The sequence below is a fragment of the Melopsittacus undulatus genome, chromosome 11 (genome assembly GCF_012275295.1).
Source record: "Melopsittacus undulatus isolate bMelUnd1 chromosome 11, bMelUnd1.mat.Z, whole genome shotgun sequence".
NCBI lineage: Eukaryota > Metazoa > Chordata > Aves > Psittaciformes > Psittaculidae > Melopsittacus > Melopsittacus undulatus.
In genome coordinates this window covers 12,264,057-12,291,552 of record NC_047537.1, presented here as the reverse complement: position 1 = coordinate 12,291,552, position 27,496 = coordinate 12,264,057, and the positions used below count along the sequence as shown (strand labels likewise).

Genomic DNA, 27,496 nt, shown 5'->3' with positions numbered 1-27,496 from the left:
CCTCTCCACTGGCTGATAGCAAAGCATGGGGAGCATAGGAGATGCCAGTACTGGGAGGTGATTTTTATTGCAGCTGGCGCAGGCATTCATAGAAAGAAAAGATGGGTTGCTAAAGAGCCACTTACTGTGGCAGAGAAATTCAAACCAAGAAGCAATGGCTGGAAATTAAAGCCAGGCAAATTCATGTTAGGAAGGAGGCAAAATGCTTTAGCACAGCAGGGGATTAACCACTGGGCAAGGCAGAGGGTGGGCGGGAGCCGCATTTCCTGAGCTACTCTGTCCAGGGAAACGTGGCTGGGAGAGCCGCACACCCTGCCTGCGGCACCAGCACCACATGCAGATCTGGAGCTGGGATCCATAAGCATCACGGTCTGCTGATTGGTTCCCGTCGTTCCTAACAGCCAGCTCCAGGCAACAGTGGTGTGACCGGGCATTGTCCACATAAGCATCTCTGGGCCCCCACTGCCGGTTTTCTCTGAGGGGGCAGGACCAGCGTGATGGATCCCATCATGACGTGTACCAGCATCGTCCCCAGCAAGGACTTTCTGACGCGGAGATGGGACATTAAATTCATTGCCTTAATTATTTCATTCCTATGTCCTATTGTCAGGAAAAAATAGGATGGCCATTTTCCTTCTGTTGGACCAAGCCTCTTCCACTGGGCATCTGCAAACACACCAGGCTACATACAGACTGAGCTGCCAGCTAGCCCTGGCTGGTAGCCAGCAGTGCACAGCACTGGCTACTCAGCACCCAGGCATTCAGGGTGAGTCCAGGAGACAGTAATTTCAACTAAAACCGCTCTCTTTTAGCTGGTTTGGCACCTTCTGTCTGCACGAACAGGTGGATTAGGAGGGGGTGAATGATGGAAAAGCATCATGTGATAGGGTTATTAGGCAGTTGTTGCCCAGCGGATGTCCTCAGAGCCCTGTGAGTGCAGCTGGAAGGAAGGGACAGAGCCAAGGCTAAGCTAACCGAGCCAAACAAATCTGAGCAGTCACAATGAAGAAGTGGCCATCACTGCCTGGCTCCTTGGGGTGCTTGTGGGGAGCTCACAGGAAGGCCACGTGCAGGGATCCTGGCTATGGAGAGGGGCTTTACCAGCCTATACTTTCTCCCAGCTAACTCACTTGCTCCTGAGGCTGCACAGATGAGGTCCTCTTCTCTGGATGAGGACAGGGACAGCTGTTTTGGGGAGCAAAGTGTGGCTTCTTGTGAGGTTCAGCTTATTCTCTTCCCCAGACACTGGATTTTCCCATCCCTGGAAGATCAATGTAAAACGGATCCCAGGAGCAGGGCTGCAGGAAGCTCTGCACACTCTACTTACTCCTCCACATTCCTGCACAGCTTCGGCCTGGTGGGACCAGTGGAAATAGTTGCAAGGATCTTGAGAAAACCCCAGGAGTTTTGCTTTCTTGGCTTTGAGAAAGCATTTCTGCTTATCAAGCAGCCCAGGGAAATGTGAAGATTTTCACTGACTCTTCGGGTGGGCTCAGCTTTGAATGTTAAAAAGGGATTTGCCAATGCAGTCTTGCAAAACACTCAAGTATCAAGTCCAGCGCTCCTAAAAAAAAGAGTTTTAGGAGGAAGTGAGCTTTCCTGCTCTTTGGAAAACATGCGTTTCTACCAGATTTAAGGAAGAATGAGGTCTTCTGTGAGGCCATGCCACCCCCTGGAGAAATGCCTTCTCATGCTGGTCAACAGGGACTAAATCCTGTGATTTGCAGCACCAAAGGCAGAGCTGTTAGTGAGCCTTGAGGTTTTGAACGATGGAGATGTGGTCACAGGCTACAGCAGGGAGGACAGACCCTCAGGCTGAGGGACTTAAATCTTCCTTTCCTCTGCTTGAGCTGAGCCCTGAGGCAGAGCCATTGATACAGGTGTTGCTTTGGTGTTTAGCTGCATCCAAGAGGACATCCTTCGTGCTGCAGGCCTGATGCAGTTGGTCTGTGCCTGAGGGAAGGCTCTGTAGGGAGCCCTGACGCCTTTCTGTAAAACAAGTATTGGGACTCCAGAAATGCCACCTCCTTTCCAAAAGATCAGCTCATGTGTTCTGCAGGGCAAAAATCACCTTCAATCCCCCATTAACCTGCAAGAGGAGAGACTGAGATGAGCTCTTAGGCAGAAGCTCTTCCCTGGGAGGGTGCTGAGGCGCTGGCACAGGGTGCCCAGAGAAGCTGTGGCTGCCCCATCCCTGGCAGTGTTCAAGGCCAGGTTGGACACAGGGGCTTGGAGCAGCTGCTCCAGTGGAAGGGGTCCCTGCCTGTGGGAGGGGTTGGAGCTGGAGGAGCTTTAAGGTCCCTTTCAACACAAACCAGGCTGGGATTCTATAATTCGATGTTCTGTACAATGCTGTCTGTGGTGCAGCCATCGTGGTGACAGGGTCTCCTTAGCATGCCATGAGAAAACAAGAGCAGAGCTGAGCACTCCTGGCAAAGCACAATGTGCTTTTCCTGAGAGTGAGATGGAAGGGGAAGAATCTACAAGGGGGTTGCAGAAAGCACCTTGTGCATGCTCCTGCACTTGTTTTAGCTGCAAACAGGGTATTCACAGCATCAGCTAATGCATCTGGGTCTAAACTGCAGTAATTCCCTCTGCACGCAGGAGCTGTGTCTCCAGTCTCCTTGATGGCTCACTCCTGCTCTGGGAGATGACAAGTGCACCCACGGGCTGGTGGGCTCGTCTAAGGCAAGGCAAACCACAGCACAAAGTCCTGCCCCTGCTCACTGTCAGGAATCTCACTTTCTCACGGCAGGCAAACTGCTCCCAGGCCTCTCTTCTCACCGTTAGCTCACTGATGGCTGCTTCTTCTGCTCTGCCAGCATTTGGTGGGGACATGAGTTGGGCCTCACTGTGTTAGCCAGAGGAATTCCAGTAGCAAAGCACAGAGGAAACAGCCTCCATCCTACTGGTCGGACGTGCCCAGAGGATTTTGCTCTCCCTTTTGCTTTCATGTCGTGAGTTAGCTGGGGATTGTTCCTGATAAATAATCCGGAACTGCACTGTAATTTTCTGGTCTGAAATTTGATAATTAAGCAAATATAACATGTCTTTGTCTTGGGTAAGCACCATAAGGTAAACAGGAAGGAATGAGGGATTAAGACGTCTGTACTCTAAAGGAAGGTGACAAGCCCAGAGCCATGACACCTTTGTGCTGAGCCGAAGAGGCCCAGCTGTGGGTTGGCATTGCACAGTTGCATTGTTAGGGGGTGAAGAGCAAATAAAAGCAAAGGGAAAAGAAAACAAGCTATAAAATTCTCAGCAAAGCACAGAGCCACAGCCTCTGCCTCTTGATGTTCCAGTGACAGCTCTGGGGAGAGGCAGGCGAGGGGTCGAGCTTTTGAAGTCCTGTCCTTTGCAAAGGCCCCCTGTTAAAACAGTCCTTGTGTTGACATTAGGTTGCATATGGTGGGGACTCTCCAGGCAGGTTCAGTCACAGCACATGCAATCAATGCAGAGGGGAATGTTTTGGTGTTTGATGAACTGGGCGTCAGGCCTGCCCTGTCCCAGTGGTGGGGTGAGAGCTGTAGAGCCAGAGGTGAGGCTTTATCAGGCTGTTCAGGGATGTAGATATGTAACAGAACCTGTGCTATGTGTACCAAGCACAGGAAGGAAAGACAGGGAAGAAGTTACCTAGGAAGGCCTTGAAATTATACCTGGGGTTCAGACACACACTTGTCAGGACTGGTGAGAGAGGGAATACTGGGAACATCTGCTATGAAGGGGTTTCACAGATGTTTGGAGGGGATTGTGCCAACAGTAGCATGGTGGAAGTGTTCAAGACCAGGTTGGATGGGGCCTGGAGCAAGCTGCTCTAGTGGAAGGTGTCCCTGCCCATGGCAGGGGTTGGAATTGGGTGAGCTTTAAGGTCCATTCCAACCCAAACCATTCCATGCATCTACGATTCTATGAAGCACCAGAGTGCAAGAGCAGATGAGAAGGAAGATGAGCAGTGCTTGCATGGGAAAAAGCGCTTGCCACAAAGCTGAAGGAGCAGTTGAGGGCTTGTGCACTGCCATTTCCTAATCACAGATAGGCTCCTTGCTCTCACAGCTCTGCCTGCACACAGCTTTTAATCCACAGTAAGAATGGGGAAAGGCAAAAGGTGTATTTGTCACAAGTCACAGTGGTGAAACGAGGTCTCAGCAACCTCAGCTTCCCCTCGAAAAAGCTGGACTCACCACAGAACTGACGAAGGAGGGATGTGGGTTAGCAGTTGGCTTCCCATAGACAGAGGTGCTACCAGTGCATCCCATCCTTTGACATCCCAGTAGGAGCCTGAGGGTGCCCAGCCCCATGCACACAGGCTCTCCTGGGGCTGGCACCTCCATGGCAGGTGCAGATGCTGATGGTCTCCTCTCTTTGCCTCTTTCAGCCTGCAACTGCAACCTGCATGCCCGGCGGTGCCGCTTCAACATGGAGCTCTACAAGCTGTCCGGGCGCAAGAGCGGCGGCGTGTGCCTCAACTGCCGGCACAACACTGCTGGCCGGCACTGCCACTACTGCAAGGAGGGCTTCTACCGCGACCTCAGCAAGCCCATCTCCCACCGCAAGGCCTGCAAAGGTACTGGGTTGGCGGTGGGTTGGCTGGGACCACACAGCTCCTTCTTCTTCAGCCACTTCCTGCTGCTCCTGCTTCGACAGCTCCTGCTCTCACCAAACTCCTCCTGCTCCTCCCTCTCTCAAACCAGTCCCTTGAAAGAACTTTTCTCACCACCGTGTTCCTTGCCATCACCTCCCCCTGGTGTTCCCATCCTCCTAGTGAGGACAAGGCTACCAATACACAAGAAGTCCTCACTGCTAAGGATGACTTCAAATTTTTTCAGGTTTTATCATTTAAAACTTGTGCTACATCCACTCCAATAACCACAGATAACTTGGTCATCACCCATGTAAGGGCAGAGTTTCATAAATTCCGAGGTATGGGGTTAGATGTAGTGCCTGTAAATCCACCCATCTCCTGCTCCTATCCTCCGCTCTCATCCCAGTGCTGCTCGGGGACAGGCAGCGCTTAACCCATGCATACAACATCCCACAGTGAATGGGGGGAAAGATGAGAACAGGAATCAATTTCACTTTGAGCTCCACAAATGGAGTTCTTTGGTGCTTCCTCTTCTCCTGCTATGGCCATCAGGGTGAGTGGGGCTTCAGCTGGGGCTGGAGCTGCAATAAGAGCAAATTCTGCAAGTGAACTCTTGTAAATCTCGGATGTCTGCTGGAAGAGATTTAAATCCTGAACCTGAGACACAGCTAAAAGAATCAAGCAAACATTAAAAAACCAGATTAGAAGATGCTGGGGCTTCCTGCAGAAAGCTTCATCTCTTTTCTCTCTAAAGACTCGTTTCAATGAGAAATGGAAAGCTTTTTGTCCTGAGCTGGGTATTTTGGACTGGAAAGCTTTGGGTCTTCAGCATTCCCAATTTTTTAATGAGAACACTTCTTCATATGTTCATTTAGCTTTGGGGTATTTTTTGGTTTATTTTGGGTTGGGTTTTTTTCCACTGAGAACAAACACACTCTGCCAAAGCAGCAAAAGGAATCACAGCTTTAGATGGACCAACTTCCCCCTTTTCACCTTATAAAGACTATCTCAGTGAGCCCTTTTCAACCTGCCCTGTATGGAGGCTACTGACAGCTCCAGCTCCAGCCAACAAGGCTGGTGGGATGTGAACCCAGCCTATGGCTCTGGAGGATGACAGGAGCTGCCCTTTGGGAAGAGCTGCTTCCTAGGCCAGCCCCAACATCCATATCCCATCCGGATTCCACTCTGGAGCAAGCTGCCAGCCACTCCCGAGTGGATTCGTGTCCTAATAACATTCATGTTTGTGCTTTCCCGGCCAGGCTGCAGCTGAAGGAACAGTGCATTAGACTGAGGCAAACAAAAGGAGATTGTGAAGGCTTCCCTGGAATGGGCCAGGCAGTGCTGCAGGAGGGCATCCATCACCCTGGGCAGCAGCATGCTCACACTGGCGCTTGCTGATGACCAGAGCTTGATTCTCATTGACCTTCCTGCTCCCCAGAAAGGGTTTTGAGGTGGTGGTGGTAATTCCCTGCCCTCCACAAGCACAGCTCACTTCTTCCCAGGGCTCTGGTTTATCCTGGCTGCCTCCTCAGCATGGGAGCTCCTGGGGATCTGGTGGGATTTGTGGGAGAAAAGTGCTTCTTCCTAGCCACCAGATCACTGTGCATCAGTAGGGATCTGCACCGGGGCACAGTCCAGGGAAGGGATGCTCAGCTGGAAGGTAGGGCAGATCCCATCTCCTGTCCATCACCAGCCTTTTTAACCTGGGAAAGGCAATCCCTGTCCTGTGTTGGCAGTGATGACCACAGGTACCCATCTCTGTCTCATTGACTTCAGCATTTCCTAGGACCTTCCTTGCTCCTGCTTTTTCCAGCTCTCCTCTTCAGCTAGGCAGCCCATTACCCATCTCCTGCCCATTTATCCTTGCTGTTTCCTGGCTGGTAGTACAGTGGTTGTACCCAAAAACCACAGCCGGGTGCAGGTGGTACCTGTGGGTGGGAGACCTCAGGGCCATGTTGTGCCTCGGTTTCCCCAAACAAGCATGCAGGAAGGTGTGCGCTGGCCTTCAGGAGACACTCGGCACTGCTGGAAGGGTGAATTTCCCAGTTGCTGGGTCATTCGCTCCATTAAATGCTCCTTGCAATTGTCCTTTTCCCATCTCCTGCCTCCTGCTCTTGAAATCTGAGACCGCCAAATTTAAATAGCTCTCCAGCCCCCCATGGTTTCTAACAAAAATGTGGCTATTGGAGCTAACAGATACAAAGGTATGTAATAAATATGCTGATGCATGAGCAGCTCCCCGACCCACAGCCTATTAGCACGATTTCACAGTAGCTGGAATGGTTTATTGTTGGCGTAATCCATCGTCCTATACAAAAGCGAGCGAAATGAAGTTTCCTGCAGCAAAGGCATTCCTTTGAAACTTCATTTTCCTGGGCTCTGCTCTGACACAGGGGATTTCATGTTCCCTGTTTTGCTTCCCGGATTGAGGGTTTGTTCTGAAATAATTGTTGGAAACAATCTTTTAAAAGTTGTTTTTAAAGACATTTCTAAAAAAAATCTTTTAAAACCCAAACCCTGCCATGTAACAACCTCACCATTTCCCCATTGATAACAGTATTAATCCATCATCTCACCGAGCCATCTGCCGATGGGCAAACTTCTCCCAGAGTCTCATCTTGACCAAATGTGTTTAGAATTAAGGAATTAACCATCCTGTAGCATCTGCCATCTCCTCACAGTTGCCTCATGTCTCCTCTCACACAGCAGACTGTGTTTTCTCTGTAAGACTTGATTCTTTCAACCATTGCATTGCTCCATTCGTGTCCCACATTTAAACAAATGCATCTCCTAGAGCCCTGGTGCCTCACGTGCCGATCAGGAGCTGCCAAGGAAGCATGCAGCATGCTTACCCCACCGGCAAGCATGCACAAGCTCAGGTGAACTTACTGCAAATGGTCCATGAAAGAACTGCCAAACATATTTTGGTATTAATTCAGCCTAACAGACACATCCAGCTAAACTGCCTTTCCTCTCATCTGTGCTTCCCATCTCTCATCCCATCCTATGCACTGGGTTATGTACCTCAATTCATAAAGCATCTAACATCAGAAAATCACAGAGGCATGACTCGCATTATTTCCAACAGTTGGGTTTGTTATTTGTGCAAAACTAGCAGAAATGTTTGCACAAAGTCAACTTTTCTTTTTTTCTTTTGACTTGGGGAAAAAGAAAACGCTACAGAATTTTGTGTGTGTCACAGGGCACAGTGTGAGGCTCAGGCAGCAAAGGGGGAGCAGAAATAGGAGCTGAGCAGTGTCCTCCTGCCCTGACAGAGGGCTGGGGGCTTTTCTAATGGCCAAAAGTATAATAATTTTTAATTAAAAGATTTTTTTTTTATGATCAAGGGTTGTCTCAGCAGCACAGGTGAGGGATTTATGGATTACTGTCACCCTGATGGTTACAAGCACTGGGGCCGTGCCATGTTCCTCCCCTGTTCCATTTATTTCCTTGCAAGCCTGATAAACTGTTGACAGTCCCCAGCAATGCCCTGTTGCAGAGCCAGCAACAGGCAGAGCAGGGCATGGAGTCTGCAAACCACATGCAAAGGAATTGATGACAGATGGAGCGGAGATATTGCATGAAGTGGCAATGCTTGGAATGTGCCAGCGCCTGCCAGGCTGGAACTGGGAGCTGAGGGAGGACTGTGCCTGTTGCGGGTGGGTGGTCAGATGAGCCCAGGGACACCAGTTACTCAAGCAAGGGCTCAGGGGTTTTGTGGTCAGACCGCACAACTGATCTCTGCATGGCCCCGGATGGGGACGCTGGGGCTGGAAGACTCCAGTAGTGGTGCCGCTCCTCCACCGAAGAGCATGGATGGGCTCATCCCAACAGAATGCCCTCTCCTCTGGCAGAGCCATCAAATCCAAAGCCCAGCTAGATGAAACTTTGCATGTTCACCTTCTAGAACTCATAACAAGGGTGGATTCCTCTTTTCTTGATGATTTTTTGTGGGAGTGTGAAGAGTTCACAGAATGCTGAAGCCCTGCTTTCCATTCCTTCTACTTTCCCTCTGCTCCAAATGATGTTGTGAATGAAATTCCACATCTGAGTCCTGAAAACCCCTGACTGCTCCGCTCTGTCGTGGGCCGCTGGGAATCAGGGCCCCAGTGTTAGTTCTTTTGATTAAATTCACCCTGATATTTGCCAGATTATTGGCACTAATGTCATTCTGTTGGAAAAGAGACTGCAGGATTTTATAGCCTGGCTGTGAAACAGCTCTGCACTTGGGGGAAAGGATTTACACACTTTTTGATGAAAAGATGACAAATGATATGTGTTATGAATTCATTTGTGCTGAGGCTGCCAAAGCAAACGCCGTGTGGAGGGGCAGGATTTGGCACCTGGAGAGGTCACATTTGTTAGTGCTCAATGTTTTGGTAGAGAATAGGGTCTCCAGTCTCCCCAGTGCTGAGCCTGGCACCTTTCCATCAGCGTTGGAGGATTATTTAATGGCTTGTGCAAAGAAAAAAGGAAAGCACCCCCAGCCTACCTGCCTGTTTGTCATATCCCAGAAAGGATTAAGATTTGACATTTGCTTTTTGAGACAGTTTGGGTTCAAGCAGAGACAGTTGAGTGCTGTCTCCATGGGCTCAGTCTCCGGCCCTTGATTTCAAGGGTGCAGATGCAGGTTTTCTTCAGGCACCTGGGAGGTGGTGGGTGGAACTGGTGCAGCTGAGCTCCTTTGGCTGCTTGTGCTGCCTGGAGAGCAGAGCCCTGGTGACAAGGACAGTGGGACGAGTCCCCCGTCTCTCTCACTGACTATAGAGGGAGCTGCGTGACCAGCTTAGAGCAGAGAGCTCATTTCCACGAGGCTGAAGCCAGGGGAGATGTGATTTCTTCCCGCTGCCTGGAGCCCCGCTGAGAAGTTGGGGTGCAGAAGGCAGCCGGGGTAAAACTCGCATTAGACAGCAGAGTCTGAGGACGGGCTCGCTGCCACCAGCATCCTGGTGTCCCGCTGTTGGTGTCCCACGGGGCATGTCCCAATATATAACAGGAAGATGAGCCTGTCCGTGATGCATGTCTGCAGGTTTTAGTTGTGGTCAGCATCCCTCCAGCCTCAGAGGTGTTCCCTGCCACCACAGTCCCCAGTCCACAGTTAGATGACAGGTAGGTAACCTTACATCCCAAAGACATTGGGTGGCCTGGCTGAAACCCCTTAACCAGGGGTCCCTGGGCCAGCACGGCCACCAGTGGTGGCTCCTGGTAGAACTCCTGACCTCAGTCTTTCCTTGTCTGCAGCAAATACCAGCTCCCACAGGCTTCCTCCTGTCACTACAGGGACCCTATCACTGCTGGGCGTCATTGCAGGAGACCTACCCTTGGTGTCCACCTTAGGAGGAGGTAAAGTGCATCCTAAGAGAGATGTCCTCTCCCCAAAGAGGCGTCATTTGAGTGCCCATCTCTAGTCCAGCTCGTCTGTGGTTTCACAAGGCAATACTTTCTATTAATTCATCCCAGGGAGTTGTCCTGAATTATTAAACTTCCCTTCCTCTTCTCCTTTTCTTCCTCTTGAAGATCAGACAAAGTTACTGTTTAGATGAGAGATGAGCCAGCTTGTAGTGCTGGCAGGGCTTGTATCCAGTTCTTGTGTCAAGTCTTGGTCACTTCTGAAGAGAGTTCAAACTTTCAAGGCATTGACCTGTCAGACACAGACTTTCTTTTCTCCACAGGACATGGCTCTGTGAGAACAGTTTTTTAGCTGTATTTCCATACCGCATTTGTTAGTGGCTATGCCTTAGTTACCCCCTTCCCCAAGGCCCTGTATTTCTTTGTATTGACATTATTACAAGTGCTAAGCACTGATTTATGGTTTCTACACCTGAAACTTGTCATCAGCAGCCTCTGGGCACACAAACTGGCTGAAGAAAGTTTCTAGAACCGCAGCTTTACACTGTCCCATGCACACAAGTTGCTGGTGGAAGTGTCCTCAGGCAGCACAAGAGGCTTGAGTGCCACTGCCATAAAGTGCCACCACCTCCATTGCACCTCCAGGACCTAGAGCAGAGCTTCACCATTCACCCACTTGGGCTGGAAGAGTCCCAAAGCAAAGAAGGGACATGGTTATTACAGAAACTCTTGAACTGTTTAGAGTTTGTAATGTGAAAACTTGGAAAAGGACTGGTTTAGGGTTTTTTAACTGAAGACTTTTGCTCAGCACAAGACATATACATGCCCGTGACAGCTTTTAAAAATCCATGACTTTAGTGACATATGAGCAGCAACATCAAATTAAGCAGCCACTTCTGTATGAGCTGGAGTGGGAAGAATTTGCAGTGTTGCAGCAGTGGAATATTCCTGTGGCAAATCCAGCAACTGAGATACTTTCTAACAGTTTCAGTCCAGATGAGGCTCCATGTGCCAGCCTTCATCATGCTCTTCCTTGCACACACGCCTTCCTGTTCCAGGGGCTTTATAATTAAGTCTGATCCATGTGAGCCGTCAGTGAGGACCCAACCAAAAGTTGGATCCATGTGCAGTCCTTTCCCCCAGCCCAGGGAAGCTACACCAATCTCCACACAGCACACAGGGATGATGCCATGCACTGGGGAGCACATTTAGGGACCACAGATATCATGTTCCAGCTTCATGTTTGTAGCCACTGGTGAGCTGAAGCAATCAACTTTCTGCTCCTCCATGTATCTGCACCTGGAAGTGATCCAGTATTGGGGCTGGCCTCTATTTTGGTGCAAATTAACTGGGACAAGGCTAAAATCCTGATGTCCAGTCCTGCTAGAAACTTACCACTGATTTCTTCCTTGCTCTGGTTTTACAAATAGAGCCACCTCCCACAGTACAACAGCATTTAAACAGACAATGCGTTTCTGTGGAATATATTCAGGCAGTCTGGGATTGAAGCCTGGATGCTCAAAGGAAGCACAGAGGACTGGTGCAGGGACCCTGCCCTGGGGACTGGCAGAGCACCAAGAGACATTGCTGTGGAGATAGGTTTGCCTGTGCCTGGGGATAAGATCAGCGCTGAGGCAGGGGTGCTGCTTGGCCTGGCACTCTGTTCTCCTCCGAAAAGCCACTTGGGCACTTTCAGAGTCCTCAGCAAAGCTTCCTCTGACAGAGGAGCGTCCTTTGGGCAGTGCCAAACCAGGAGAGACAAACTTGTAGTTAAAGGCAAATTTGAACCAGGGAATGGGAGCTGAGGAAGGGGCTTCTGAGAAACCTTCAAAGAGGCTGGGAAGGCATCTGGATGTAAATGAGACAGCATCTCACCAGGCAGGGGCTTGACCTCTGTTCTGGAGCCAGGCTGAGAGAGCTGGGCTGGGGCAGCCTGGACAAGAGAAGGCTCCTGAAGGGGAGACCTGAGAGCAGCTCCAGTGCCTAAAGGGGCTGCAGGAAAACTAGAGAGGAGCTTGGGACAAGGGCCTGTAGGGACAGGCCAAGGGGAATGGCTTGAACCTGCCAGAACAGGGGAGACTGAGATGAGCTCTTAGGCAGAAGCTCTTCCCTGGGAGGGTGCTGGGGCGCTGGTACAGGGTGCGCAGAGAAGCTGTGGCTGCCCCATCCCTGGCAGTGTTCAAGGCCAGGTTGGACACAGGGGCTTGGAGCAGCTGCTCCAGTGGAAGGTGTCCCTGCCCGTGGCAGGGGTTGGAACTGGAGGAGCTTTAAGGTCCCTTCCAACGCAAACTAGTCTGGGATTTTATGACCTGCAGCACAAACCCCAGAGCACAGCTCTGGTGTGTCTGCTCGGCACTCCCAGAGCAGCCAGGAGCACTCGTTCCCATGAGAGATGCACCCAGGGTCCCAGCGATGCCCCATGTGTAGCACTCCTGCACATGCTCTTCCTCAAAGACACCCACCAGTCGCTTGTCTGTGCACATGAGTAAGACCAAGACTCAGACCCCACCTCCCAGGAGAAGGACAACAGTGGGTGATCTAGTTTAGAGATGCATCTCCACTGAACGGGAAACCTTCATCACTTTTAGCAAGGGAGGGAGGAACAGCCCTTCAAATGGGTGAGCTGAAAAAGCACACAGAAAGGGTAAAAGTCATATCAGAAACAGCCAACACTGTGTTGAGAGGTTAGAAACAGACACTCTGCTGACTTCAGGGACTCAAGACATGATCAAGGAGGTTCAGCCATAGACCCTCTGAAGGACCTTGAACTCTCCATTGCAGCCTGGGAACTTTTCCCCCAGCACCTTTAGAGGAGAGATGGACCTCGTATCTGAGTCCCAAACCCCCAAACCCAGGTTAGAGACATGGATGATCCAGCTCATTACAAAAATGTAGACAGTGTTAATCCCATGACAGGAGCTCTGCATTGTCCTTGCAATGATGGTGCCGTAGAGGAGATTTACTGGCTAAATCTGGGGCTGACCACCTTCAAAACTGTGGTTTCAGACTGGTTTTTCAGCAGAAACATTCCATAAGCAATCCTGAGGGGCAGGTTTGGACAGTGGTTTCTCAGAAGTGTCAGGGTGCGACACAGCAGAGGAGAATTTGCACCCTATTAAAAAAACCCCAAACAACAAACAGATATAGCACAGTTCTCCATCACAAGTCTCAGACTAAGAACAAAAGTTGCTAAATTCATTTGCGCAGCCAAACCTTCACAGATCTCCAAGACACAGGAGGGAAAAGGAATAATTTGTCTTTCCCTAAATGTTTTCAATCTGTTGAGATAATTTCCTGTCTCAGATCAGCTCTTGACAGTGAAAAGTTCTCCAGGCTCTCTCCTGAACATTAAACCAAAGTTCAGTCTTGCTCATCCGCACACACTCTTCTGATTTTAAGTCTCCTAAAACAAAAAGGATATTTTTCTGATAGAAAAAGGGATCTTTTCCAGTTAAACGCACACTTCCCAGATTATCACAGTCCAGTGCCCCAGGAGCTCCCACTGCAATCTTTCCTGAGCGCGTGGAGTGCTGCGGGTGGCTTTCTCTACTGTGGATGCTCTAGTGTTTCATAAGGGCAGTGCACACTGGAGGGATCCCCCCTTCTCTCTCACATCTACCCAGTGGTCTCATTTTGTGAGGCTTGTGGCAACCTCATTATCTCTGAGATTTTTTTCTCTGCTGACAGATTTTATTGAAATATTATTAGTGGTAGAATATGCCCATAGGAACCTCATTCCTCAGAAGCCAGCCTAAAAATGCATCAGGAGGAGAAAACTTTTGTCTTTCCCCACCCCCTCAATAAGAGCATTTTCCAGCCCACTCTTTCTCATGCACTGTCTCCCATGAGGGCAAGTTGAGCCTTAGTTTGCTTTAGAGCCACAAAAAACACTATGCCCAGGAAATATGCCTCTCTAAGCTCCTCTCTGATTGGGCAGAGCTGCCCTGGTGGGTTTTGACATTTTTTGATGGAAAAATAAAAGCAATGACATCCTCCACAGCAAAAGCCAAGTCCTATCAGCAAAGCAGGAAGAAGGAAGCCCCAGTACTTCACCCCTGGGTGTCTCGGCATCCCCACCATCTTCTCCTGCAATCACCTGAAAGGTGGAGCTCTGAGACGACAGGAGAAACTTTAGCACTTTCTCAACAAGAGAATATTCAAGCCTTCTGGAAAGCACTGTCATAACTGTCTGAGTCTGTATCACTAATGCCTGCCCATAATGCGCCTGCCCAAAAAGTGGATTTATTGTGGTTCAAAGCCCTCTCCGGATTAGCGGCGACTCTTGCTCACTGGAGGCATTGTGGGCCCCGTCTGTTACTTGTTACGGAGAAGACAAAGGCAAGGTCTAATCTGTGAAATTTGGCCCAAACTACAGGGCGCCAAAGCCCTTGGCTTCCCTGAGTGCCAGTTCAGGAGGAAGAAATGGGAGAGCCCTGAGAAGCGGCGCAGGAGGAGGGACACTGTGAAACACCAAGAGATTATTTGGCTTTGCCTGATAAAAGGGGGAATTCATTTTCTGCTGGCAAAGAAACCTTTAAATCTCCAAGAGAATGTGCCGAGGGACATTGTGCGTGAACATGATCCTCTGGAGAACTAAATACAGTTCACAATATCACAGACAAGCTGACGATCTCATTGCAAAGCAGTTAACAGTTAATATTGTAAGCCATTATTAGTATTCAGAGTTAACACAGAGACATTTCAACCTCTGCTTCTGGTTAGCAAACTAGCTGGGGCCAGGCTGGGTGGGTACACACTGAATACCACCGTTTCTCTTCCCCATGACACAGGCCTCTGGGATTTGTGGGATGTGCCAGTTGTAGCGGTGAGCTCTGTCATTGAATATGGTCTTGCCCATCCCTGCAGGATCCTATCCCCAGAGGCAGCACAAACCTCTCCGCACCACTCAGATGCACAGATATCAGACCATAACCCTTCCTGCCCACAGACAGATAACCAGGGTAGGTCTCCAAAGGAAGGAGCACCTCTTGCTTTAAATTGTTTCTCTAAAGGCAGGAGCCAAACAAAATCTGCTAAAGAAACCCTGCCCAGATTCAGTCTTTGGGACATCTTCAAGCCTGGGATCACCTTAGACATGGATTGCAGGTACAGGAGGGCAACTGAACTCACCCCAGCAGTTCCACACACCTTGCATTCCCCAGGGTGATGTGTTCACTGGAACCAGGATTTAAAGTATCCAAGTTACTAAAGAAAGCAAAGCAAGAGAAAATAATTCTACAACTACACAAAAGCTTGCTTAAGTAATAATGTCTGAACCAACCTCTAAATACTAAAGCATAAGACTAAGTGAAATATATTTACTGCAGCAGGGTTACATGGGCTGAGTTATTGAAGTGACAGGAAAATTTAAATTCAGTTGTTTTGACATTTTGCTGCATCAAAGCATCCACACCAGAAGCTTGATTTTGGTGCTTTTTTTTTCCAGTAGAAAGCTTCTGAACCACATTTTTTGCTCCAGTTGGAGTCTTTGGATGAAAGAAGGAAAGCAATCAAAGGGAGGCAGTTTGGCCTTGATTTTGGAAAAGCATTTAAAAGCATGGTTAAATATAAACACATACCTAAGGCACATTTGCTATAGGGTACTTATTTTCATACTTGAAACTGACTGTGATTTCCTGAAGAAGGTTCCTTCTCAGAACAGGAACCTTCACCGATGACTACTGCAAATTAAGGTATTTTTTTCTGGTTTAATGCATTGCTGGTTTACTGCTTCATGCACGGCACAACATAAAGCAGTCATGCTTTGGGCTTTTAAATCTGTAAGCCCTGGAGTTATCATTGCAGATACTGCGTGACAGGAGGGAATCTGGGCATCCCGTGATATCAAGAGTTTTTCTGTTGTTCAGATGGGTTTTTCATCATTCTGAAGACCTCCCAAGGAAGCAGCTTCCCCAAAATAGGAAGATGCTAATTCTCCAAAAATGCAGATCCTTTTAGGTACATTCTCCAAAAAGGTCACACTTGAAGAGAGCTAAGCCAGGAGATTTAGCCCACTGTTTACCTTTCAGCACACGTGTGTGTGGGCAGATCAGCAGCCGGGAATACCTCCGATCAAAACTCAGGGATGGAAAAACATTTGCATTTTTGTCATGCTATTTGTCAACCTTCAGCGGCCCAGACACACCAGGGCATTTCGCACCCATCCATGCATGGTCCTAAGACTTCCTTTCAGATAGTTTTTAGTCCCAAACCAGCCAAATCTCAGCTGAGGCACAGAAATGCACCATGGCCTCTGCTCGAGCGGACGATGGCCTGCCTCAGCAGATTTGTACATATAATAGTGGCTTGTCTTAGAAGCTTCAGACAGAGTTATAAAACTCAATGACAGACAGTTTTGCAATAGCATGCCCCCAGGGGAAATCTCTTCCTAACTGCAGGCAGTTAGTAGCTGGCTTGGAGTGGTTATATCCGTATATATATTAATCCCAGCTAATGTAACTACAGATGTTCTCATTCATAGGCCTATCTAATCCTGTTGGGCCTTTGCCATGGTGTCTCGTAGCATGAGTTCTACGAGTTAATTACGTGCAGTGCAAAGAAGCATTTCCTTTTATCATTGAAAAAGGTTGCCTTTTAAATGCATTGAATGTCCCTTTGTTCCTGTGTTTTAAGGACCAGTGAAGAGGAGCACCTGTCTGACCTTCTCGGCGCTGTGCATTACTTGGCATCCCTCCATCGTCTCTTGGCAAGGCATTCCTAATCTTTTCCATCTCCCTCAGATGGGTGCCTCTCCGTGCCTTTTACTCTGGTTTCCCAGCTGAGGACGTACTATTGATTTCTATAGTGTCATGATATTACATTCAGCGGTACTCTCTACCCTTTTCATAATACAACCTACCATCTTGTTGCTCTTCTGAGCTCTGTTGCAATCAGCCAGATGTTTCATTGACTCCTAGATCTTTTCCTGGAGTGGCTGTAGTTAATTGGGATCCTTCAGCATGCATAAGCCATCCTGTTTCCTCCTTCCAATTATGTATCCTTCTGCACACTGGTTTTTTTTCTGCTATCCTCTCACCCAGTCGGCCACCTTGTGTCAGTCTCACAGACCTACATGGTCTCCTCACATTTGGACGAGCCAAGTTGAAGATTTTACCTCCCTTCTTTCCAGGTCATGGCTATTGTATAAGAAAAATCACATTTTCTGGACACAGGCACCCCCACCACTGCCCTCATTCCTCATTAAAGCCTCACTATATATTCCCATTCTTTGTTTTGTCCTCCACAGCCAGGTTTTTAAGCAGGAAATAACTTCATTTTCCACCAGTAATTCCTAGTCATCTCTGCCACAGGCACTCATCACAGATTTTTTCTTAAAGTTTTTATGAAAGAACTAAATCCTGACAGTTATTTCCCTTCCCCCTCATTCTGTGCAAACTACCAGACTAAAGTTACACCATTTTCTTGCAACATCATTCCTGTTTGTTCCTCTCAAATCTCACTCTCTGCACCATTGCATTGTCCTCTATGGGGTGATCCGTTTAAGCAAAGCGTGAGGAAACAGAGGACAAATCAGCTGATATCCACCTTATTAGCTCTAAGGGTGGCCCAGGCACCCTCCTTTGGTCGTCAGTGAGGTTTTTCTCAGCTCTGCCTCACAGTCTCCTCTCTGTTTAATGCAGGGGACTGCTGATACTTTGTATCACAGTGAGTGATGAACAAACACTTGCACCCAGGAAGTCCAGGCATGAAAACATGTTTTGTGAATCTAAAGGTGTCTATCAGAAAGGCAGTGAGGATGTCAAAGGGGTGTTTGTACCACCTTTGTGACTCCAGGGCAGTCTTTCCTTAGTTTGGGGTTACAACGCAAAGGAATTTGAGCTGTGCTGGAAAAATCAGCATTAACCACCAGCAGCCCATGGCTGGGGAAGAAGGAAGAGCCTGTAATTGCTGGTTGCAAGTGTTTGCACTGGCCAGGGAACTGCAAATTGCCTTTAATTGTTCCTAATTGCTGGCACTGGTTCAGTTCCTCCAGGATAGAGACCGAAAATGTGCATCTGCAGACACTGCTTAGATCCTCTCCTGCCTCCCCATGCCAGGAGGGCTGAGCTACTGCTGCTTCAGAGAGTTTTCTGGAAGATGGAGAAGTCAACATGGGGTCAGGCATTGAAGGGGTCGGAGTGGCACTGCCCAAAATACTTGTCCCAGCCTCGCAGAGTCCTGTGCTGCAGTGAGGAGCTGGGAACCAGTGTCAGAAAGCACATCCCTCCACCCAGAGCAGGTTTAGCACATGGTGTGTTGGAAGGACAGCAGCCTTCAAGGAGGGGTTTCTCTTGGTGAGGTCCTGGACCAAGGGCCAGTGATTCCCAGCTGCTCTGCCACTTGTCTGCCTTTGGCCATATCACAGGTGCCCATGGGGACGTGGCCAACATCCGTGCTGCAGACCCCTTGCAGGAGCCCAGCCTGGGGAGAGAGTAGACAACCTCAGACAGATACGTCTGTAAAAATAACCATGGCAGCTTTGGACAAGCTGTGCTGAGGCATTACCTCATGAGGGAAGGAAGCAGCAGCATTGCTATTTATTTATGTGGTGTCCAAAGACTACTCTGTGCTCTGCAGCCCGTCCTCCAAGAGCCTGATTCTGTAAATCTTACTCATCACAAAGGCTTTTTTTCCCCTTTTCTCCTCCTTTTTCCCCCTCTCTCACCCATGTGGTCCCACTGAAGTCACTGCAATCCGTTCACATGGGGGAGGATTACTCACAGGATGGGGGTTTGCAGGCGATGCCTGAAACCAGCACGCGCAGCCCCAGTGGGGACGTCTGAAACATGAGGCATGTTCCTCCCCATCCTCCTGCCCTTTGCCTCTTCTTGTGTAACCCTTCCCTGATTTGCTTATTTTTGTGTTAACTCCTGCCTCTCTGCTCTTCTTTAACCCTTTTCTGTCCCGTTCCTTCTTCAGGCTCTTGATTAAGGTATTTTTATTTCCTCTCCCCCAGTAATACTGAAGCCATCCCCTGGGGCTGCAGTGTGCAGGCTTTCCCACCCAAACATCCTCTGCTCTCTGTGCCCATCACCAGCCACACTGATTCAATGTTGACACTTTTCCAATCAAAACTGGATTTGATAGAAAAGTTTTCCACTACCGACAGGTTTGAAGTGCCTGGCTCCAGGGCCAGCTCCAGGGCCAGCTCCAGGCAGGGGGTAAGAGCAGGACTTTTACTCAAAAACCCCAAATCAGAAGTGCTCAAAAACCCCAAATCAGAGCTCCCCTGAGGGGCAGGAGGAGAGCAGGAGCAGTGCTCCCCCGGCAGGGTTCTGGCTGGCTCATTCCCGAGGATGCTGTACAAGAAAAGGAAAGCTTTCCTGCCTTTCCCTGCCACCGCTCAGCAGGGGCAGACCACAGTCTGGCATGGCGCTTGCAGCTCTTAGAAATAAGGGCTGTTAACAAATGTGCAAGGCCATAATCCTTTTGGAGCAGTGATGATAACAAGCCCTGATGGGGTTTTTTAGCTTCTTTTTTTTCCCTGTAACAAACAGCTGCGCCGGTAAGTCCCACTGTGGGAAATGAGATGGTGAATGTTTTCAAGTGCAGTATTTACATCTCCTGCCAAACCCTTCACATCTGCCCAGCTCTGCTGTCAAGCCTCCATCCATCTGGCCGGGAACAGCAGGTCCTCCAGCCCGCCTGCATCCCACAAGGGCATTTCCTTCCTGCACACACAGTGCCAGCTGCCAGGGATGCTGCTCAGCGGGGAAGGGCTCAAGCAAGAGCACTGAAAGGAGGGTGGTTTTGTGGGTTTTTTTCTGCAGCGCACGTGAAATGAATTCCCAACATCTCTAAAAACAGTTGTTTTCTGCCTGAGGTCTCGTGTGTGGAGGGGTGATGAAATGCTCCTTGATTTTGTACCTCTTCCTTACAGCCCCACCATAGCTCCAGGGACCCCAAGGGAGTTTGAAGTGACCGGGGTGTGGGCAGCGGGTGTTGTGGCTCCCCAAGCCTTGCCTGCTCCCCTCCTCAAGTCCCTCACACTGTTGATCACAGCACCCGTGGGACACAGCCGTTGCAGTGTGCAGGGGTGGGGATCCTGAAGCGGGTCCATGCCGTGCTGCCTCCCGGCAACCGCCCTCATTGCCCTGGGAAGGATGTCTTGGCTGTGGTTCCATCTTTGCAGTGGGACCAGCTGCGGCTCAGCTGCCCCCTCTCTGGCACTTTTCCCTCTGCACCAAGTGATGACCACACACACCCCTCTGCCAGATGCCACCTCTGTTTCAGATCGGCACAGTCCTGGCTGGACACGACATTTGCTGGAGCTCTGCACCACTGAGGAGAAGGCGGAGCCGTGCCAGGAGCACTGTGGCAGCCCTGTTCCCTCCAACACCACCTGCACCCGTGCTCTTCCTCCCTGACTGTCTTGTTGTGTGTTCCCCCCACAGAGTGCGATTGCCATCCCGTGGGTGCTGCTGGCCAAACCTGTAACCAAACCACAGGCCAATGTCCCTGTAAAGACGGTGTCACCGGCATCACGTGCAATCGATGTGCCAAAGGCTACCAGCAAAGCCGATCTCCCATTGCCCCCTGCATAAGTAGGTGGAATTGCTCTTTCCGTCTCTGTAGATTAGAGATATTAACCTGTATAAATCCACAGGAGCCACTGCCCGGGCTGGACAGCTACTAACCCACCACATCTGTGCCATCAGGCAGTGCTCAGGGGGGGATGATGGGCCTGTGACCCCTGACCAGCTCTACTGCCCATAGGGCATATCATCCAAAATTCACCCCTAGCTTCCAAGTAGCTCATCTGCCTTCTGTGTGGGTTGTGTGAGGGAATCTACAGCCAAATTGCCAGTAATCTGATTTTGCTTCATGGAGAGAGCACATTTGCTTTGGGGTACCACATCAGGTCCGGATGCTGCAGCAGATCACTACAAACCCAAAATCAGGCTGCGTGCTACACTGGTACAGAGCTCAAATCAGAGGACCTGCTGGTTTTCTGGCGCTGCCACCACAGTCACGCAGCCAGTGGCACCTGGATTGCTAGAGGTGATCTTACACTCACACAACCCACCCAGAAACATAGGCTGTTTTACTGTGTGCTTTTGTGGGTTTGCTTTTTAATTTGGCTTCCCAAGGCCACTATCACCCTCCACTCTCACAACAACAGCATCAAGCACCAGATACAGCTCCCAAAGTCTCTGTTGCAGCACCTGTTCTGCAAATATCCGCATTCCCATCCAGTCCCTCTGAGCACTCACTGCTGGGACAAGGTGTGCTTCAGCCCAGTGCTCCTCTCTGCTGCCTGTTGGTTTTGCTGTTATTGGATCATTCAGTAGCTCATGCACCTCATGCGAGACATCACCTGCCCTGACGAAACAAACCACTGGAATTACAGTGCCTGGGATGGGCTGGGAAGGAGGGGCTGCTCCCCCCGAGGCTGACTCCCTGCTGATAAAGGAGGCAAGAAGGCCCAATGGGAAAAGAAAAGTGAACGTTGAAAGAATCAAGTCTTTGTTGGGAACCCACAGTCTGCTCCCGTGCTGTCCCCTCACAGCATCTGCCTCTTGGGTTGGCCATTGCCAAGCTATGGGGCAGATACCCTTTCTCCACCTTCTCCTGCTAAAGAAAACATACATTCCAGGGTGGTTTTTGGTCACTAGAGAGTCATTCTTCCCTGTTTTGCAATGGGACAGCAAGAGCTCAAACCAGATGCTTGTTTCCCCAAGATGCTACAGTCACGGCTTCAGTATGCTTTGCAGCAAGTATGCGCAAAGGTTTATCATTAATCATTCCCCAGAGCCATGGTAAATCAGAGAGTAAATTGTTCCTTGCATCACCTCCCTTGGGATTCATCGCATTAAATAAAGACAGACAAAGAATTTCAACACAGTCCAAGCAGGCGCTTGGAGCTGGGCTGTGCTCACACAGCCTGTGCTCCAGGATGCTCACACCAGGATGTGGTGTTAGCCTGGCAGGGCTGCCCTGCCCTGGCCCTTCAACCTGGCCACCAGCCTGGCACCTGCAAGAGCCCCTGACTGCTGTGTCTCTGCAAAATGTCCTTTCCGAGGGGCCAAAACCTGTGTTCAGGTGTGTTTCAAGCAACACTCTTGCCTGGCTATGAAGCTGCTGTGCAGTTGTTGGGAGTTTGATCTCCACACACAATACTAAAGCAGTTTAAGTGAGGATATGAGCAACACATAATTCTCTCATCCTAGAAAAAAACAACCAGTATGTTTTCATCCTTGAAAAATGCATCCTATGTGATGGGGGATGCACTTCACAGACATTTTGTACATGCTTAGTAGAAGGCACTTGCCCTCCATCCCTTCCCACACTGCTATCCTGGCTGGCACGGGGAGGCTGCAAGTACACTGTAGCTAGCAAGGGGCTGTCTACCTTCTCTGCAAGAGCAGTTACTCTCTGATTTACCACTGCTTACATCTTCCTTGTCCCAAAAAGATGTCCCAATAGTCATGCAACAATCACCTCATCGGGAATGAACTAGGCACCAGGGAGGTCTGCTTGTACTGCAGCCTACACCAGCAAGTACGAGCACCCATCCAAATGGCTGTGCTGGCTGTTCATGTACTGCCTGACTATGCACTATGTGTTTCACATGGGTTTGGACCTGTGCTAAATTGCATGAGAGCTGAACAGTTCAGGAAGTCATCTAATGCTAACTGGGCTGCATCCCTATGAGCTGCCATCATTGCAATTCAGACAGACCCCAGCAATCCCTGCCTCTATGACCAGGCAGGTTCCTGAGAGCAAAAGCAGAAAAAGACTGATGCCAAGCCCCAGATAATGCTGAAATTCCACTTTCAAAACGGGCTGGTGTTGTGTTCCCCTGCCAGGATTCCCAGGGATGCACAGAAATTGCATCACTGTGCCCTAAATGCACAAAAGATGTCAGTAATGAGATCTGTGTATGTGCACTGGGGAAAGGAGATCATCTTGCCAAAGCTGGGACCATATAATGTGCTCCATCTGCAGTCCATCCTTTTTAGCATCAACAAACACAGTCAAACTTGGGCATGAATACCCAGAACATTATATGGTTTCAGCTATGCAAAGCCAGACACAAATCAAAGCCAGGGACCATTGCATTGGCACCAGATATGTTTCTGTTTCCTTTAAATAACACTCACATCACAGCATATAGATGCATGCTTTACCTGCATGCTACCTCATGCAAGAGGAGGGGTAGCACTGCATGGGCAGAAACAGCAGCTGGAAGGGACAACTCAGGGACAAGGAAAGGCAGCAGTGCTCCACTGTCTGCTGGGGCTGGGCACCCTGCACCCTCCAAGCCCCTGCAACAGCATCCCTTACCCTGGGGTACACAATGGGAACTACCACTTGCAGCAGGTTGTGTCTGAGACCATATCAGTTCTCTGGCTGGCTCTGTCTTCTTTTATTTGCAGCCAAAGCTAAAAGTTTTGGTTTTCCCACACCCTTCTTGAGGCCCAGTTCCCCAGCAGGTACAGGCCTGGCTGCTGCTTTCTGGGGCTCTTGCAAAGCTCCTTGCTAGAGGACATAGTTGGAAAACACCTCCCATGGTTGGGAAGGGAAAATGAGGTGTGTGCAGGGGCCAGGCTCTTTGGGATCTGGAATAATACCTCCTACTTTTATCTCCTCTCCTTTCCTATCTGCTTCTCGCTGTCCTGTGCAGAGATCCCTGCCGCTCCCCCCACCACGGCCGCCAGCAGCACAGAGGAACCTGCAGGTATGTTGTCTGTTCTTTTAAAGCAACTTGATGGTAAATGTCTTTTGAGCCATCATCTGCCTGAGATGAAATTGCAGGTTCCTTTTATGCCCTAAACATCCAAGTGTTTGAAAGGCGTTTTCAGCATCCCGGGAGATGGGTGTTTCTAGGAACACATGGGAGCGTAGAGAAGATGCAGAAAATTTTCCCAGAGGAGCTGTATCTATTACTCAATGTGGAAGCAATGTTTGATGGGAAAGAGGTAAGGACTCAAGACCACCACTGGTTGATGGTTGAAGTTTAAGGGTTACCTTCTCAAGAGGCTATCAGTTTCACTGAGTACTGGTGGAGAAGCACTGGAGAAACAAAAATCCTCAAAAGAGAACAAAAAACCTAAGCACTGCTTGCTGCTGCATGGAAGCATTGCCGTTATTTGCCTGTTATTTCTTGTGTTAAGCAACCTTAGGTGCTGATGTGACTTGCATATGCTATAGCACTGTGTCTCATGACTACCTTTGTGTGTCCTTGGTGTGGGACACACTGTGGTTAGTGGCATTGTTGGGGCCAGTTGTGCTCAGAAGTGTCTCAAGGCCAGTGAATGTAAGAGCAGGAGAAGCTTAGAGCCTCTTAGATTGGAGCAGGAGGTCCTGCAGCCTGGGGACAGCAGCGCAGCCCTGATGGATTTGGATCACCATATATATTGCAAGCTGCAATACAGAGGATAGTCCTGAGAAAGCTTTGGAAAATCACAGTGTTCTCCCTTGTCCTTGCACCAAATACTACCGGTGCAACTGAGGCTCAGCATGTCTCTTCATACACCCCATCTCCACTGCCACAACTGCACCAACACCCCACCATCGTCCCCTCCTTATTTACACCCTTAGAGAGGCTGATTCCTGCCCCACTGTGTCACTGGGGACTTTCCTGTGCCCAGTTCTCTCAGGTCAGATTGGTCTGAGCAGGGGATGATGGCAGGAGCCAGAGGCCTCAGGAAAGGGTCACTCACCTCGTCCCATTGTGATGGATTCTGAGACTATTTGAGCAGTGCTGGGCTGTGAAGGACACGGGGTGTAAGGGCTGTTTACTCTTGTCCCACCAGTGCAGGAGGGGTCATAAATTAAGGATTTTGTACAGAAAGTGATGGGTATCACCTTGAATTGAACTCTGAGCCAAGGCTTGTCCTGTGGCAGGGCTTTTTATGCACGCTGTGCCTGTTGCTGTATGCTCAGGAGCTCTTCCAGAGATGGGAAGCCCAGGGAGCAAAAGGACAGAGGTATCCAGTCCTCAGTGCCATGGGAAAGCAAAGTGCAGGGTTTTCGGTAGGACTGATACAGAGGACAAGTTCTGCCGCTTGTAAACACAGTAGTGTTTCAGGGTCTTGTCTTAGGCTGGTATGAGCAAAAACCAAACTGCAGCCTTGGGTTTGTGCCTATTGCTTCGTGTGTGCTTCCTAAAGAGTCTTCACTGATATGTATGGCTGAAAAGAGCATAAAGACACAGCAAAAACCTTCCTCAGCCATGCTGCCAGGTCAGGTGCTGGTGGCCAGTCCTTTTGCTGCTTTGCTTTATAAATTAGGTGCCAACATGAGGCATGTGGTTTGGTGAGTCCATCACAATGAAGTACTGGGCTATTAAGAAGAGACTGTCCCACCTAATGATCTGAAACCAAGCAGGGGAAGGTCTTGTCTTCCTTACAGCACTGTTTCCTGGCAGTGTGAACCTCGCATACCCACCTCCATCAGGATAAATCTTCCCCATCTCCTGAGGAGCTTAATTACAGCCCATAGTGAACGTCACCACCTCCTTTCCCCCACAGAGAACTCCCTCCTGAGTTCCTGTTCCATCCCCCGTCTTTTCCTGTCTGCAAGGGACCCCGTGTGCAGGCCCAAGCCACTGGCATGGGCAGGCACACTCCGAGTCTTCTCATGACCAAGTAAGAGCTGGCAGCTCCTGCAGCCTCTGCAGCTCCTTCATTCACCCAACACTGCAGTCTGGGGCAATGTTGTAGGTGCATCCCAGCAGTGCCACCTGAACGTGCTGGATGCATGGGGCAGAGAGGGTCACCAGATTTCATATGGGCTCCTGCTATTCAGCAGGGACTTGCAGACTAAACGTTTGGTCTCATGGCCTGGGAACACTGAGGTTTTGTGCTCCACACCAGGATCCTTCTGTTCCTCCCACCACAGCCTCCCAAACCCGCTCTGTTCCCAGTCTGCTGCAGGGATGGCAGAGCAGACCTCTTGTACCACAATGCCACAGTCTCAGTCAATGAATATGGATGTTTGGCAGCTGAGGAGATGCAGAGATGTCTTCTTACAGCCCTTTCTGCAAGGAGCTTGGCTCCTGAGGTGAAGACCTGTGTGTGGAGCTGTAGCACCTCCATGCTTGCACTTTCACAGCCCCAACACTCACACCAGGGACCTCCCAGCCAGAACCTCATCCTTGGTGGAGTTTCATTACCTTGGGCTCCTTCCTTCCAGGGGCCTGAGCACGCCCCTCCCAGTGTAGCTGCCCCAGCCCTTTCCTAAGGCAGGACTTGGCTTGTGCCATCCCCTCCCCTGCCTGAAATGAGGTTGCATGGCCTGGGATGCATTTCTTAATGAGTGAAAGATTGCTTTGCCTATCCCTCAGGTCACTTTTGCATGCAAAAAGTTAAGCCAGCTGATGGCAAGTGGTGACACTTGAGCAGTGTCCCAGAATTTGAACTGGCCAAAGGGATTTCTCAATGTCCTTTTGTTGCTATTAGGAGCTCATTTATCTGGCCATGCTGCTTTTCATGAGTCCAAAGAGGCCTTTCTGAGGACATTCTCTATTATTCAGTCTTTCAATGCCAGTCCCCATATCCTCCTGCATCTTTTCAGAGCATGACCATGAGAAGGGCTGCATGCAGTCAAGGTCTTGGAGGAAGCAGCGTTTATCCACATCCATCAGCTAACAGTCTGGCTCAAGAGGAAAGAGCTGCTGAAGTCCCAGCCCTGCTGTGCCCACAGGAGAGGACAGGTTTGAGGGTGACACATCTCCCACCTGCGTGTTCCATGTGGGTACCAATGCAGCTGCAAAAACTGCTCCTTTCTGTGACCTCTCCACACTGTTCTGGGCAGATGCCAACTGGGGCAGCTGCATTCTGCCTCCCCAGATTCCATGTGCCACCTCGATTGGGCACAGCCCTCATCAATGTCTGCCCTGAGCTGATGTGCTGTGGCAGTGTGACCTGCGGCAGCCCTGGGCTGTGAGTCACAGCCACCAGCCTGGTGCCAGGCACGGTGCTGGGCGGATCAGTGCAGGGGCTGATGCCCCCACATCGAGGGAGAGCAAGGCAAAAGCACAGAGCCTGCAGCAACAGGACCCCTAGGCAGAACGAGGGCATGCACAGCCTATTGCAGGCACAGAATGCAGACACTTTGGTGAAGAGCAGGACCCTGGTGCAGCAGGTGGGGAGAGCTTGGTGCTCTCTGCATCCCATGCATCTCCCTGGATGAGTGCCAAGAGGGCTGGCTATAGGGATCGGAAGTGTGTTGATCAGGATGTGCCCTTCACATTAGACCAAAGCTTTGGATAGGTGTCTGTAATACTTTCCAGCCTTGCTACAAAGGGGACATCTCACGCTGGTGCTGCTGCCATGGTTGCAGCCCCCAGTCCCGAGCCCCCGCAGATCCTGCCAGTGAACAGCCCCACTGGGGAAGGAGCAAGTCCCTTAGCTCTGCGTCACTGTTGTGGAGAGAAGGGTTATTTAGGATCTGCTCCAGCCCAACCAAGTCTGCATAAGGCCAGTAGCTGAGAACATTTCAGCAGGGATAGAGACCACCCTTCAGCAAAGGAACCTCTTGCTGGACACCGGGAGAGGGTTATCTGTCTGTGGGCTGGGAGAAAGTCGGGTGTCCTGACAGCCTGTGAGCCATGACTTG

General features: G+C 50.0%; 1 protein-coding gene across 1 annotated transcript in view; it reads left to right on the top strand.

The window, feature by feature from the left end:
* Positions 1 to 27,496, top strand: part of NTN1 (netrin 1) — a 97,169-nt gene that overhangs the window by 47,701 nt on the left and 21,972 nt on the right. Inside the window, exons 2-4 of the mRNA XM_005141423.3 lie at positions 4,376 to 4,564; positions 20,326 to 20,475; positions 23,559 to 23,612. Coding sequence (XP_005141480.2) covers positions 4,376 to 4,564; positions 20,326 to 20,475; positions 23,559 to 23,612 — 393 coding nt within the window. The remainder of the gene's footprint in view (positions 1 to 4,375; positions 4,565 to 20,325; positions 20,476 to 23,558; positions 23,613 to 27,496) is intronic.